Genomic DNA, 15426 nt, shown 5'->3' with positions numbered 1-15426 from the left:
AAGCACAGCAAGTCTTGTTCCCCAATAATCCCTTTAGGTTCCTCTAATTTCTCCAAGTCATAGTTCTTCCTGCATATGGAGACACAGAGGGGGTGTGATGTATCCCCACATTTTACTCAGAAACACACAAACAAGATCTTTCCACCCAGTGATTTGTTGGAGCGGTTCATCAGTGCATGAACCTCGATATCAGGCATGACTCCTTCTCACTGACATTATTCACCAGCAGAAAAGGTCAAAGCACGATGGCAGCAGAGAGAAATTGATTAACTTGTCGATGTGTCTTTCCACATCTTTGAGTCACCCAAAGACCTTTCTCCTGCCGAACCGGTGTCCTGCGAACAGAGCAGCATCCGGCAGGAATCTGCGGTGTGACTCAAACCTTCCAACGCGACTGCCTGGGGGAATTTTTTTTCACCGTGATGTGGCTGGAATTGATGGCACTGTTGGGATACGGAAGCAGGCAACAAATATTTGTCGTGTCGTGCAGTGATGCAGCTTAAATTCACAACTCATCAGCAGCTAAAAAAAGACCTTAATCGTCTTGTGCCACCGTTTGAAACCTCGACGTCAATGAAATCCTCCTGTAGGTGAAACATTGGTCGTGTCCAAATTCATGGGCTGCATCCTCCTGAGGCCGTATTTGTAGACCGATTACGTCACAGCGACGCGCCGAAGGCTGTCCAAATTCGTAGACTCCTCTGAATGCAGCCGACAAATGCGTCCTCCTTTTCCCCGAATTTGAAGGATGAGTCGGGTGTGTTCTTCGTGGCCTACGATATCCCAGAATATCCCAGCCAAACTCCAGTTTCCAACAATGGCGGCCGCTACTAAGTTTTAAAATTATTCATACTAATCTTTCTGAGTCACAAAATAAACTTTTAACATATTTTCAGGCAAGAAAGTAGCTGTGTAAACATCAAATATCTGCTCGGTTTATCAAGATATTGCATATTTGCAAAAGTGCTTCGACGTTTTCGGCGACGTCTGCTACCCACCAGCTCGACAGCTAGCCGGGAGCTCGAGGGTTACTGATGCGGCCGAGAACGGCACAACTCCCGGCACATCATTTTCAGATCACCGCGGACTTTCGCTACTCGGGTTAAACGTAATATATAAGTCACTTAGACAACCTAAAAATGTTATTGTTGGGCTTTTTTCTGTGTTTTGTTTGTTTGTGAGTAAATCGGTTTGGCTGAGATTAAAGTTATTAGATTAGATTAGATAAAATAAAACTTTATTAATCCCTCGGGTGGGTTCCTCCTTGATTTTTACACAGCTGACTAAACGTCAAATAGAAAACTGATTAAACAGAAGTATGAGACGGTCGAGAATTTACGCCAGTGTCCTGTTATATTTTAGATAGCAAGGAGCAGACGGCTGAGTTTATTAAACTCCACCGAGACAGCGGTGACGCTAATCAGAAGGCTAGACCGTCCAATTTCCCCAGCCGTTTACTTCCCGTCTACCCAACCTTCTGAGGACCCGGCCCACGTAGACCGCGAAGGCCGGGTCCTCAGGAGGATGCAGCCCATGAATTTGGACACGACTATTGTGTCATGTGGGGACAGTAGAGCTATTCACATGACCATGTGTGTATATAAAACTGGATTTCACCTTTAATTTACTTAAAACTACACAAAGAAATTCTGCCGTAACATGGCGACCATGTTTACCCACAGCAACAGTGATGTAATGCATACAAATGATACTGTCCTGCATTGTTATGCTGAACAACATGTAAGTATGGAAGCATGATTATACATCAGGATTTGATCATCATTTAAAACTCTCATTGAAAAGTTTGCACACCCTGAAACTTACATGTCTTTTTAATAATAACACCCCATTTTTTAAATGCTTGATTTCTGCAACTTTTTCATCTTTATTGGAGCATAATGATCAGCTCCTTAAAAATGCAGCTGACCACAACCTCAAGAGGTCAGACACAACCTACCATTGTGCTTTATATATATTTTACTACTGGCGGTGGATCCCATACATCACTGTTCTCTATTCTGCTATTAAATGTCAGTCTCTGTATATTTTCTGACTTATCTTTGTACATAGATGTGTAAAAATCAGTATGGTCTTTAAACTAACAATATTTCACGTTTGTCCCCAGAGTCAGAAAAGAGCTAAGCAATAAATAAATAAATATATGTCACCATTCTTTCCTGAAATAAGCAAAGGAAAGACATAAAATCAGAACTGGCAACTGTGGGAGAAATTAAGTCGAGTTTAGAGGACTGAGGAAAGATTTATTGGTCAGTGTCTTGAAGTTGTTTTTCATATGTTATTGCAAATGATTAGTTAGACTTCAGAGATGGACTCAAATGCAGGAGGCAAAAGAAAAATAAGGGGCAAGGGGGGAAAAAACAAGCAGCACACCTTCACTATATGCTAACTGAGGGCTGATTGGGGATCAGACACAGCTGTGGAACGAGGTGCACGTGCAGGTAATTGACACAGGTGAAGACCATCAGACAAGGAGGAAGCAAAACCCAAAGCAGCAAACAAGAGGAAACATGTATCAAAGTAAAGCAGAAAATGAGCAATCACCATACGGAAACAAGGAGCCCCTCAACAATCAAAGATTAATGATAATCAGAAATGAATTCATTCATGGGGGAACACAGAGGAAATGACTTAAAGGCTACCAACATAGACATAAAAATGAACACTTAAAAAACACAGGGGGGACTAAGGCATTATTACAGAGATGGTCAAAGGAGCTTGCAAAGAAAAGCGTCTGGACTTCTTTAAGTTACTTGAAGACGTTTCACCTCTCATCTGAGAAGCTCGAGAAGAAGGTCAAATGGTGGAGAGTCCCAGATATAAACCTAGTGGGAGTTTCCCCCCAGCGAGGGACAAAAGGACCCCCTGATGATCCTCGAATCGCCTGAGCCAAGGTGTGAAACTGGGTGTGGGTCCCAATCAGCCACCATTTGACCTTAGAACTGAAGAAGCTTCTCGGATGAGAGGTGAAACGTCTTCAAGTAACTTAAAGAAGTCCAGACGCTTTTCTTTGCAAGCTCCTTTGACTACTATGACCTGGATGAATGAGAACCTTCACAGACATATTACAGAGATGAGACAAAAGGAGAAACAAACAGGGAAAAGTCGAGGGAACTAAAAACACAAGAGATAAACTCAGAAAAGGAACTGAAGCTAAATAGAGTAGAACTCTAAACGAGCACTAGAAGAGTAAAAAACTAAAGCTTACGGTAAAGATGTCAAAACAGGAATCCAGTATATCCAATATATATTCAATGTAAAAATCAAAACTCCAAACACAAAGTTATGTTATGTTTGCTGACAAATGTGAAAATGATGCCCAAAGCAAGTTAAACTAAAACTAAATTAATGTTTGCGGCTGTGTTTTCATTTCTCTGCCCCCTTCCTAAAACACACCTACTTATCCACCTCTCCATTTGTCCTTCCCCTCTATCTCCTCGTCTCCGATTCCTGGGGTTCAGCGATTGTTCCTGTTATTGCTGAGGAGCATACAGGGGTTTTGTGTCAGTGTGTTTGACGATGAGACGGCTGCGGTGAAAAATGAGGTGGGTGGTGGCAATTTATCAGCACTTGAGCGGCATCCTGCCAGAGGTAGGCAAGGCGGCACAAAATGCGATGCCGAGGGTTTACTGTGCGCGGCCATGGTGGAATTAATGCAGTTTCTCCTCCAATGCATCAGACAGACGGGAGGGAGGATAAATAAAAAGAAGAAGAAAAAGACGTTTCTCTATCTGCAGAATTCCACATAAAGCATCGGCTTTTCTCCTTTAGAAACTCCCTCAACATCTTACTCCTCTCCTCTTTCCTCCTCCTCCTCTTCTTATCCCAGGGAGTCAGTCTTTAAGTGCAACGTGTCCTTTTTACTTTCCCCTCTCTTCTGTTTTCTATGCAATTTGTATCTCTGCTGATGTGGAAACTGATGACAGAATGCCGATAGAAATGGAAAATATACAAGGAGAGAAACTCTTTTATAGTCCAATGATGCCAACTCTTCCTCTCGCCTCCTCCCAGCTTTTAGGTTTCAAATCATCTCGTTATTCATCTCCTTCCCCGTCATCTCTGCTCAAAACCTCCTAAATCTGATCACGCAAACTCCTGGCCATCCTTGCACTGCCCGACCCTTTTGCAATTTGTCTTCTTACTTATCACCCCATCGATGCATAAACACAGAAATGCACACTCATAGTATGCACACTCTTCACTGTTACTGTACTATGTCAGCCTCGGGCTAGCTGTGCAACTCTCTCCACTGGGAAGGGTGCAGGAAGGGAAACACACATCAAGGCAACCCAGAGTCAAGCAATAACAAGTAGAGAAGAAAACAGAAAGAAAACATGGATACCAAAAAAATGCCAGAGAGTCATGTTATTAAAAAAAAATCTTGGCTGAAGGTTGCCCTTCACTAGTTCAAAATTACTAATGACTCCATCTGCTAATATCTCAACACAGAGTAGAATGTGCCAGTGATTGCATCTGACTGCCAGATAAAGGAGGAGTCACAGAGCGGATTAGAGGCAGCTAAATATATACAAAGCACAAATAAATTTTGATGAAGCTGAGCCAGTGAAACTTGAACAAGTGAGTGGGGACTGTGAAATGAGGCCTAATAAGAAAAGGAAACGGGAGAAGTACAGAAGGGAGTCAGACAAAAATGGCTTCATCATAATTCCAGCTTCAATTTCAATATTCAATTCAACAGGGAGCATTTTCTGTTTTCTGTTGCATGCACACACAAAACACAGAGGCAAAGAAAAAGTACAAAACAGAAATGGTGAAAGAAACAGCCCAACAAACAGTAATAATGCGGTGACACTACTCGTCATGCCGCGCTGACAGGATGTGATAAAGCATATTTGGATTTGGGGATGTTAGAGATAAAGAGAGATTGTAAATACCGTAATTGTCGGGCTATAAGCCGCTACTTTTTGCAGAAGCTTTGAACCCTGCGGCTTTTAGTCAGGTGCAGCTTTTCTAAGGATTGTCCATGATTTTTGTCATATCGTAAGAGGATTTGTTTTGTTTGTTCCGCTGTTCTCCGGCACTACGTTGCCTGGCGGAAGGATTGGGGTTCAAGAGTGGTATGTTGGTCAAATGTCCGTCCGCCAGGCAACGTAGTGCCGTTCGAAGTAGCGCGAAAAACAAACTTCAAAGTAGCACTACGCGTTCAGCCGGAGCCGTGGATGATGAGCGGCGATAAACTTGCGAAAAGCAAGTTATGCTCAACTCCACCGGTGGATTCTGACAGCGTGGAAAAATGTGAAAACATCCACGATCACCAACGGATTTCGAAGGGCTGGACTGCTGCATGATGGAGAGGACACCGCCACGGCCTTTCTGAGGGTGTTCAACTCTGACACTGACAACGAGGATTTGTTTGGTTTTGAAAGTGACAACAAATGAGAGAAGCGGAGAGTGGATGACGAAGCCATCCTGAGCCTGTTCGTTTCCGACACTGGAGAAGAGGACTTTGGTGGTTTTAGTGTGCAGGAAGAAGAGAAAGATGGTGGTGAATGACTGACTTTTCTTCTTGTTAAAGCCGTGTCACTGCACCTGAGCCTAAAAGGTAGTCCGAATCTATTTTTCTGGTGTGCTGTAGGTTATTGTGATGTACTACATTTGTTACTCGTTTATGAAGCACAGTACATGTTTCGTACTTGTAATTACTGCTGCTTGTACATATACCTAAAAAGTTATGCAAATATGTACCCATAACTTGTTTTTCAAAATATTAATAAAAGGGGTGTGTCTCCAAACAGCCATCTCTTTCCTGACAATTCCCTTTGTGCATATTCTCTTACATATGATAAGTCAACATTGAAACACCTGCGGCTTTTAGTCAGGTGCGGCTAATGTATGTACAAAACAGGATTTTCCCCTGATTTTAGCTTGTGCGGCTAATATTCGGGTGTGCTTTGTAGTCCGGGAAATACGGTACACGCTGGGCAGCTCATTGGACACTTAAAAACACGATTCCATATATTTGATTATGAACAGAAGAAATATGTTTTGGATTTGCAGTTATTGTGAACGCCTACAAAACAAGCCCCGAGAACACACTGCACGCTTTAAAATGCAGGTTTAAGGCAGCATTAATCAGAGTTTTTTGCTGCTTGGGGCAGAATCGCACACAGAGGAGGCTGTAACCCAACCCTACTGCAGCATTAACAGATGACACTGGTTTTTGACAACTTAGGTTGTTATTTGTGTGTGTCATGTACTCATCAAAGTAACACGTCTGAGAAAGCATCGAGAACAAAGCAATGAAATCTCACCCAACAGAAGTGAGCACACAGTCAGACTGGCTGTTAAAAAGCCAACTGTTCAGCTAGACTATCTATATCACTTTAGTTGGAGGTAGAAAATGAGCACAGATGAAATGTCAATAAATTTTATTGCATGGGGAAAAAACTGTGTTTACGTCTCCATTTTCTCTTTAGCCTTTTGGTTTGCTGAAAACTTGTTTAACCTGCTCGTGTAAATCAGTGGCTCACAAATGATATCGGCTTCCTCACTAACAATCATCTCTAACTGTACTCCTTCACATTAACTTAAATTGTGAATTGACGGTGTGTGCGTTCAGCAAAGAGAATGAAAATGAGGAACAGATGGACACAGAGAGTAAGAGGAAAAAACTATTGTTACAGCTTTGAGCCCCTTATTCACCTGAACATGTTTTATTTACTGTCCCTCAGAAGCAGAGTTGGCGTAAGAAGTGTTTGTTCCACAGTCTGGGTCAGTCTGGGCCGAGCGCCTGACACACACAGCCGGAGGCTACAGTCCTGCAGGATACACTGAGCCGCGGCGCCCTCTGCACACAATGATGAAACAAACTTTGGGATATTGTGTCAACCTGAAATCTAACAATCATACTAAATTTGAACTTAAGGCACGACTTTTGATCTAAAATAATCTCTCTGTCACTAATGACATGTTTCAAAAGTAAAAGAATCCCTGTTTGATTCAATGGACTCGAGGTTTTTGATTCTACAGTTCAAAGTAACTGAAGTTAGCTAACATTAGGAAACTCCTCTACCTGTGCTACTGTTTTTCAGTCCCTTTAACCTATTGGTACATTTGGAGTTTATGTACTTATAGCGAGTTATCTGTAGTTTTTGCCCACATACAGAGCAGTTTACTCTGCATATTGTTTCATTTCATAATTTTCGTTGCATTTTCTTTGGCTTGTGTAGCCAACAGTAGTGTTTAGCAAGATTTAGTTATTAATAGGCCACCTTAATTGAGACTAGAAACAGAGGAGATGTTTCTGACATAACTTCAGCCACCCCCACGGTCTGCTGTGATAGGACATGATGATGTGAAGCAGTTAAAGTTCCAGTAAAACTTACAGAATCTGCAAAGAGCAGAAAAATGTGAAAAACAACCAGTTGCATGAACATATACATCTGCCACCACGGCACCAACAAGGATGGGCTGGTCATGTAAGCACATGGTTTAGAGTCAGGCGATGGGGAGTGTCCAGTGAAACAAATCTGGGTGGTTACAGTGCCATAAGGTGTTAAGATGCATCTGAGCAATGGCGCTTTAAGTTTTGCACCAGCCAAAGTCATACAAATCCACTTAACTCATTTACTTATGCTCTTTAAAATGTTGTACAGGTATTCTTAGCTGTCTAAGAAAAACATTTAGGCCATTTACACTAATATTTTCTGACTTTAATTTGCTAAAGAGAAATGAGAGCTAATTTACTTTGCTAAAGTATTAAGTTCACGTAACGTATCTTTTTTAAGTACGGCACATTAAAAATGAGTACATTTCTACCAACATATTTGCGTGAAGAAGCATAAAAAATCTCTCCTAACACGTGCCAGACTCCAAAAAAAATGTTAGCTTAACTCCAATATAACGCAGTCTGGGCACAAACACACATCTTCGCTCACGACGGGCCCGTTAATCAGTCCAAAGTGAGCTGAGACTGAGTGACTGTGTTTAAAAGATGTCAGACTGACAGCCGGTGATAGGCGGTGGTACCTGTGTTTCTGATGTGGAAGAATAGAAACACCAAATGCCTCTGTAGCTCCGTCCTCCAGTTAATACTCATGCTGAATACTACTTCCAGCAACAAGCTGTGTCCTTGTACTGCTATAAGTTTTTAATGAGTGCGGCTGCTCCCAACAGAGCTCATCGGCCCAACCTTGGCCCGACTAGTTCGCCAACATTATCCTTGACATTTTAGAAATGTTTTTGTAAAGGGCAGTAAAATTAGTATAACAGCAGGGTGTCGATTGAACTGATCTCACTAACTCAAACTGAATAGTTTGCAGATGGCTTATTGAAAGTTTGTGACAATGCTACAACGGGGCTATCAGAAGATGAAACAACAGAACCTGGACATACTGTAACTCACAAATACTAGCACTCAACCTGTTCAGCCTGTGGCTCATCAGCTTCTTCCCTCTGTCATTTTCTCTCCTATGGAGATGCACATACTTTCCAGCTCAATCTTTCTTCCTAGCCAAAAGTCCTTTTCTCCTTAGTGTCCAGCCTCACATGCTTCTCCCTCTATCCAGAGGATACAACAAACACATTCATGGCAGTTTCTTTCACCGCATCAGCTGGCAACTCCTTCCTACCACTCAGAGCTTGTCTCAAGTCCTTCCTGGACTCTTGCACAACATTCTTCCCTCTTCAGCTTCCACCATTTAATCCTTAACGTCTGCCTTCACCTCCTTCCTCTTCTTCTGAATCCATCCTACAGACTATCATTAAATGTTGCCTAGCTACAGTCTTCCCTTGACACCACCGTGGAGTCTCCTTTTTCAGAATGCACCTTCTGCATAGGATGTAGCCCACCTGTGTGTCACCCTGTGTTCCTCCTGGTTCTTGAATTAATCAAAAGATCAAACTAATCTATATTAATCTTATACTTGGGGACTTGGGGAATCCACATAGTTCATCATTTTTCTGAAACAAGCTATGCTTTCCCTGCTCCCTTTAAACCTTACTTACTAAACTTGGTAGTTTTCTCTCTGTCTTGTTTTCATCGACAACATTATTATGGAGCACAAAAAAATAAATGCTCACCAGAAACTTCATTAGTTATAGTCTGACCTGGTGCTCACACACACAAACGACACCCTTTTTGGCTCCTACCTCAAAGCACACTGTGCGCTGTCGATCTTACGTGCTGCACAATAATGTTTAATATTTAGTATTTACTGTTATATTCCCATATATCATCGTGATGTTGTTTATTCTATTACTCTCGTTTTCTTTTGCTTGTTTTCTTTTTTCTTTCTCAACAGGTGATCCAGGTGATTGATATATGTATTTTTTGTGTCTGCTTATTTAGTTGGTTTTTGTTTTTGTGCCCTTTATCTCCATCCCTCTTCTCCGCTGTTTTTCCCCCTCTTCCTTTCTCCCTTTTCTTTTCCTCATTCAAGTCTGTCCCGTATCTAGCAAGTGAAAATAAAAAAATAAATAAAATAAACAATAAAAGGTGAATCAAATAGACCATTACGACAAGGCTGGGATGGTCAATTTGGTAAAGTAAATCCGTTGGGCATCTTTCCTCGCCTTTATTCAATAATTCTGATGGCAAAAGAACCAAACGGGACAGGCAAAAAAAAAAAAAAAAAAAGTTATAGTCTGACCCAATTCTCTGGGTGGTCCAAAGACATGCATGGGGTTTGGTTATCTGGTGATTCTAAATTGGCCATAGGCATGAATGCGAGTGTTAATGGCTGTCTGTCTCTGTATTAGCCCTGTGACAGACTGGTAACCTGTCCAGGGTACACTCTGCCTCTCGCCCTATGGCAGCTGGAATAGACTAAATCCAGACTTGGATTTTTACAGTAATTCCCATGTAAAACACACAGCACCAAGTAGATCACTGAGCCCACTCAGCCTATAGATGAAGGGTTACATAAAACCCTACTGTAAACATAATGGATACTGTTATGACGCCTGTCATTTACTTTGTGCTGTGTTTAAATGCAGAACTGAGACGGCAAAACAGCAGAAAGACGAACTGAAGTCGAGGCAGAAGCGAACTGTCATGCAGAGTAAATCACAACAGGTAAGCACATCCAGCATACCTCTCTATCACTCACATTACTGATAAGCTTTTATCGTCTTGCCTTGACTCCTTTCCTTTTCTGTCTTACACAGCCATTGATTTGTTTTTCCACACTCTTGCTCTGTCTCTCTCCTTCTGCAGCTCCTGTTGTTTCCCTCATTTATTGGATCTCCTCATCTCCTCTCCTGCTGCTCCATCTTTCATGCATCTCTCCTCTTTCCAACAGACACAGAGACTATTTCTCTTCCTCTGCCACCCAGGGACAGAGTCTTCACAAGGTTAGATATTTTAAATCAGATAGGCTAGCACCGCCGGAGTAGTAAGTGTCCAAAACGGGTCAAAATTAGAGAGCTCCTTTAAATGATGTTGAACAGAAATACCTCACAAGTCTAAAGCTTCAAACACACTTGGAAAAGAGCTCATAAATCATTAGAGTCACCCAAAAATAAAAAATAATAACGATAAAAAACAAAATTGGATGATGAAATATTTTAGGCTTATGTTTTGTTCACATTACGTCTGATCCACCACAAACAGAAAGAGAAGAGAAACAAAAACAAAACAGAAGAAAATGAATAGATGGATGACCAAACAGTACAAAGCATTTAGTTAATTAAAAACTGGCATCAAAAATAACCTATTATGCTCTTGAAAAATATGTATTTTTAGCTTTAAACCTTAAACGAGCACTCTTTCAATTGGCTGCCCCTAAAAAACAAAAGCGATGGAAACCTGCAGATCCTGGAGTAAAAAAGTTTTCAGAAATCGAGCACTGAAATCAGTCTGATGCTCAGACAGACAGTAAAGAAAGCATAGTGGATCCACTCAAGTGTTGTTGTAGTGGGGTGTGGTTTGCGGCTCAGCTGTGGGAGGACAGAGGGGGCGGGTGGTTCAGGGGGCACTGCTAGGGGATGCTGCGTGGAACACCTGTTACATAACGTCCAATCAGCCTCCTCTATTCATGCAGTAGCACGTTGGGACCAGGTGGAGGAGCTACAGTGAGGAGGAGAGTTGACGGCAGCTGAAAATTCAGTATCGAGGCACAACGCCCAATCCGAGCACTGCGCAACAAATAAAGAGCACAGCAACTTGTGTCTGTGTGTGGTGTTAGGAAGGTGGTTCTCACCTGCTCCTATGCAGCATCCCCTTTTTTCTGATAGAAAAACATTTCAAAGTAGCAATTTCCTACAAAACGTTCAGCATGCATACAAATCATAGTCTTGCTATTCTTTAAATGAAGCGATTACCTGCCTAAAGTGTGTACTTCAGCTCAAACCACTAAGGTACAGTGCATCTGATCGAATGTGCCTGCAGTGAGTGAGAGAGTGAGAGGGTAAAGCTGGGTTAAGGCCTGGAGGAACCCGCTGTAGCCCTGCCTACTCAGCACAAAGCCTCTCTCGCTGTCTCAGTCTCTTTGTAGAGAGGGTGATCAAAGTGTGGAGCGCGCTCAGAGGATTCACAAAGTCAGGAAGCTTCTGAGCGGATGAACACGGACATCCCATTATGTTTCCAAGTAGGGTATCAAGGGACGTGACGGTGCACGCATCCTCAAGCGCGTGAGCGTGAGCTCGCTCGAGCATCTGCCCTCCAGACCTAAAGGTTTGATTCTGTGCACGATTAAAAAATACTCGGGGAAAATGAAAGATGATTGCGTTTTCGAAGCATCGGAGTGTGCTAACTGTCTACAGCTTTGATCCGTAATGAGGAAGGTAGGGTAAGATTCGGCAGCGCTGCCTGTTATTTCAGATGAGAATCAGAGGATCAAAGGCTTTTTCTCTCCTCATCCTTCCCTCTCTCGGACTGCCTGTGTGTCTCTGCTTTGCCTGAAGTGTCCTTGGTTCACCTCTGGCCTGTCCACACCCCCCTGAAAATGCAGAGAACCCGTCAAAGGCTCTTCAACATAAACTTGTCCACTCTTCTGTGGCAGGATGGAGTTATTTCCTGTCACAGAAGACAAGCTGTAGGACTGCAGCTTCACAAATACTGTAGATGACCTCTGACCTCCCTGAGGATGAAGGATAAAGCTCAAATATTTTCTTACAGACATCGACATTTGTGCCGTGCAGTCCATAGATGTTTGGAACAGCTTTACAGGTTCTTTCCTGCCGCTCTCCCTTCAATGCTTGAACTAATAAGCAGTAAGAAAACTGACTCTGAGACAATTTCAGTTTTCTGAAGACAACTCTATCTTCTGTTTGTTCATCTACATAATAGATTTGCTTAATTCCGGCAGCAAATTAGATGAGAATGATGAGGCTTTGTACCAACAATCTGGGCTTTACTTTTGGATTTGGGGAATTTCCTTTGAGTCACTGGCTTTAAAGCTTTTTTTAAGACTGCAAATTACTTTAGCGATGAAGTCACTACACATACTTTGGAGTGTGTATGTGTGAGCGTGTACAACAAAGTGTGAGACCCACACATGTAAGATTTTTACGCTTACCTCATTCTCTGAGTCACGTATCTGCAGATGGGAAGTGTATGCGAAGGTATTCTCTGGAGCGACAGTCGGCCTGCGGAGGAGGAGGGGGAGGATGAGGATGAAGTGAGAAAAAATGAGATTCCACATTTAACACAATGTCCCAAACTGTGGAGCTGCGATCCGAGGTGAGCAGGAACGCCCTCACACCCCGAAGTCATTCCTCAGAAGTTTGAAGTTAAAATTAAGTGCCTCGATGCTGACTTTGTACAAATCTCTTCTGTTTGCTACCAAATCTGGCAAACAAGCCAAATGATACAGCAACTGTTTGCACATACGTTTCCGAGGCAGCATCCTCAAACATCATTAGATTTCAGAAATTTAGTTTTGGGTGAATTAAAATCTCCAATTCTTAAATAGCAGCTCTGACTAAACTAACAGAAGAGACGACACGTGCAATATGATCAAGGGGCCAAAAACTTCCCCAGTTTGTTACTTTGGGATATCTTATATTTAAATATGTAAATGAGACACGATCTATTATCTGACACCACAAAGTGCAGGCTTGCCTATGCTTCCTTCCTTCCTTTCCTTTGGAATCAGCTCAGAGTTTGGGTTTAGGATACAAACACTCCCTACTTGGAAAACCAGGCTTGGTTAACGCTTCTATTTTCTGTCATTTACTTGTGTCTACTCTCCTGTACTTTCTGTTTTTTGTTCATGGCCTTTCTTTGCCCCTCTTTTCTGTCTTCTCTTTCCTCTCCCTGCGCCTGGTTCTGCCAGAGGTCTCTTCCTTTTTAACGGGGGTTCTTCCTCGCTTTCATGAACAAGCGCTTGCTCAGATGGGATCAGGAGATCATTGGGGTTTTCTCTTTAATAGAGTCTTTGCTGCTGACATTATAGAATACCTTGAGATGACTGCTAAGGGGAACTGGTGCTACATAAAGAAAATTGATTTGACCTTGCTGTGGGTCGGGGGGGGGGGGGGTTTAAAGTTTGATGTTTTTATAACACTTAAATGTACACGCACACGTCCTTGACACATTTTTCTCTAATACTCTGCAGGAAAACATGTTATTTCAGAACAGCCACAGTCTCAATGTGAGACGATACCAAAACAAAATATGTAACAGGTGAAAATGAGTTCATGAGGTAAGGTTTAACATTCACGTTTTTTCAAGCATCTTGGTATATTCATCAGATTATTGGTTTATTTGTTTTGCACTTGCATAAATTTCCTTCCAAAAACTGACTTGAACCTTTTTTACATTTGTGTGTTTTGTGGATATACAAATAAATCAATCCCACACTGGAAGAATAGCAGTGTTACCTGACATAACAGCAAAAAGTACAAAAATAAATAAAGAAAAGATAAAAAAAAATAAACCTCAGTTTGATCGTTTTTGGTTAATTTGTGACTTCTTTCCAACACATCAAACAGAAGTTACACTCACCAGCGTTTGATCAACGCTTTGATTCAGTGAGGCTGTTTCAGTTCATTACGCCACACTGATGTGAAATACTTGCGGGATAGCGGTGGAGTGTGGGTGTGTTGAGGGAGACGAGCACTTTTAAATCAAAAGTGAAGCTGCAGTGTGAGACAAACAAAAATGAAAAATAAAATAAATACACTTGACAAAATGTAAATCATCATGTTTCTCCCAGTGCAACATGCTTACCATAAAGCTGGGATTTTCTTAAGACTGGAAAACTAATAACTGGATCACCTCTATCACTCTGCTGAATACTTCTCATGCTGCCTAAGGCTACACTTAAAGGCATTTTAAGCCATCGGCACTCTCATCTAATCTGAATGTGGTGACGTCACATTTCCAAACTGAATCATGGATCTCGTTGAAAGACGATCGTTGAAAGTTCTCACAAAGTCGTCCAGCCACTCTGACGGAGCTGTGTGTTCAGACTGTGGTTGGAAAAGAAGGAGCTGATCACATTGGTGAACCGGTAGCACTACTGAACCACTACTACTGCACTACTGGGCTCCAGTTTCATCTGCCAGGTTCCTGTAGAACACTCCCACAAAAGACATTCTTTTTCTCAAGTGTTAGATAAAGATAACCCTTTATATGTGAACAGACACCGAGTGTAGCTCATGTTAACAGCTCACAGATGGTTTATTAGCATGGATGTACGCAGCGTCCAGCTGTGAACAGTGAAGCCAATGAGGAAGCGCTTTAAACCTGCATCCTTTTTCATAAGAACTTAGAACTTAATTTATTGTCATGTGTAAAGTTGCCTGCACAACTAAATTAGGTAGCAAAACCACAAAGGTGCAAGAAAGTGACAAATTTCAAAACAACAATATAAAAACACTATATACACAATACACAATATATATACTGTAATTGTCGGGCTATAAGCCGCTACTTTTTGCACAAGCTTTGAACCCTGCGGCTTTTAGTCAGGTGGCTTTTCTATGGATTGTCCATGATTTTTGTGATATCGTAAGACGATTTGTTTTGTTTGTTCCGCTGTTGTACGGCACTACGTTGCCTGGCGGAAGGGCATGTCCGTCTGCCAGGCAACGTAGTGCCGTACAAGTAGCGCAAAAAACAAACTTTAAAGTAGCGCTACGCGTTCAGCGGGAGGCGTGGATGACGAGCGGCGATAAACTTGTGAAAAGCAAGTTATGCCCAACTCCACCGGTGGAATCTGACAGCGTGGAAAAGTGTGAAAACATCCATGATCACCAACGGATTTCGAAGGGCTGGACTGCTGCATGATGGAGGGCAGGACACCGCCACGGCCCTTCAGAGGGTGTTCGACTCCGACACTGACAACGAGGATTTGTTTGGTTTTGAAAGTGACAACAAAGGAGAGAAGCGGAGAGTGGATGACGAAGCCATCCTGAGCCTGTTCGTTTCCGACACTGGAGAAGAGGACTTTGGTGGTTTTAGTGCGCAGGAAGAAGAGAAAGATGGTGGTGAATGACTGA

The 15426-nt window shown here is 42.2% G+C and overlaps 1 protein-coding gene across 3 annotated transcripts in view; it reads right to left on the bottom strand.

Moving 5' to 3' along the window:
• The window catches only part of LOC102783144 (endonuclease V-like), a 91003-nt gene that overhangs the window by 32870 nt on the left and 42707 nt on the right, over positions 1 to 15426 (bottom strand). For 2 of the 3 annotated variants that reach the window (XM_087842637.1, XM_087842635.1), the window contains one exon: positions 12498 to 12567. In XM_087842637.1, coding sequence (XP_087698763.1) covers positions 12511 to 12567 — 57 coding nt within the window. In that variant the 3' untranslated portion in view covers positions 12498 to 12510. Of the gene's footprint in view, positions 1 to 6460; positions 6827 to 12497; positions 12568 to 15426 lie in introns of those variants that run through there. The other variant, XM_087842636.1, reaches the window with a different exon arrangement.

The sequence above is a fragment of the Neolamprologus brichardi genome, chromosome 6 (genome assembly GCF_056152115.1).
Source record: "Neolamprologus brichardi isolate AB-2024 chromosome 6, ASM5615211v1, whole genome shotgun sequence".
NCBI lineage: Eukaryota > Metazoa > Chordata > Actinopteri > Cichliformes > Cichlidae > Neolamprologus > Neolamprologus brichardi.
The sequence above is the reverse complement of the archived record's forward strand: the minus strand, read 5'-3'. Positions and strand labels throughout refer to the sequence as shown.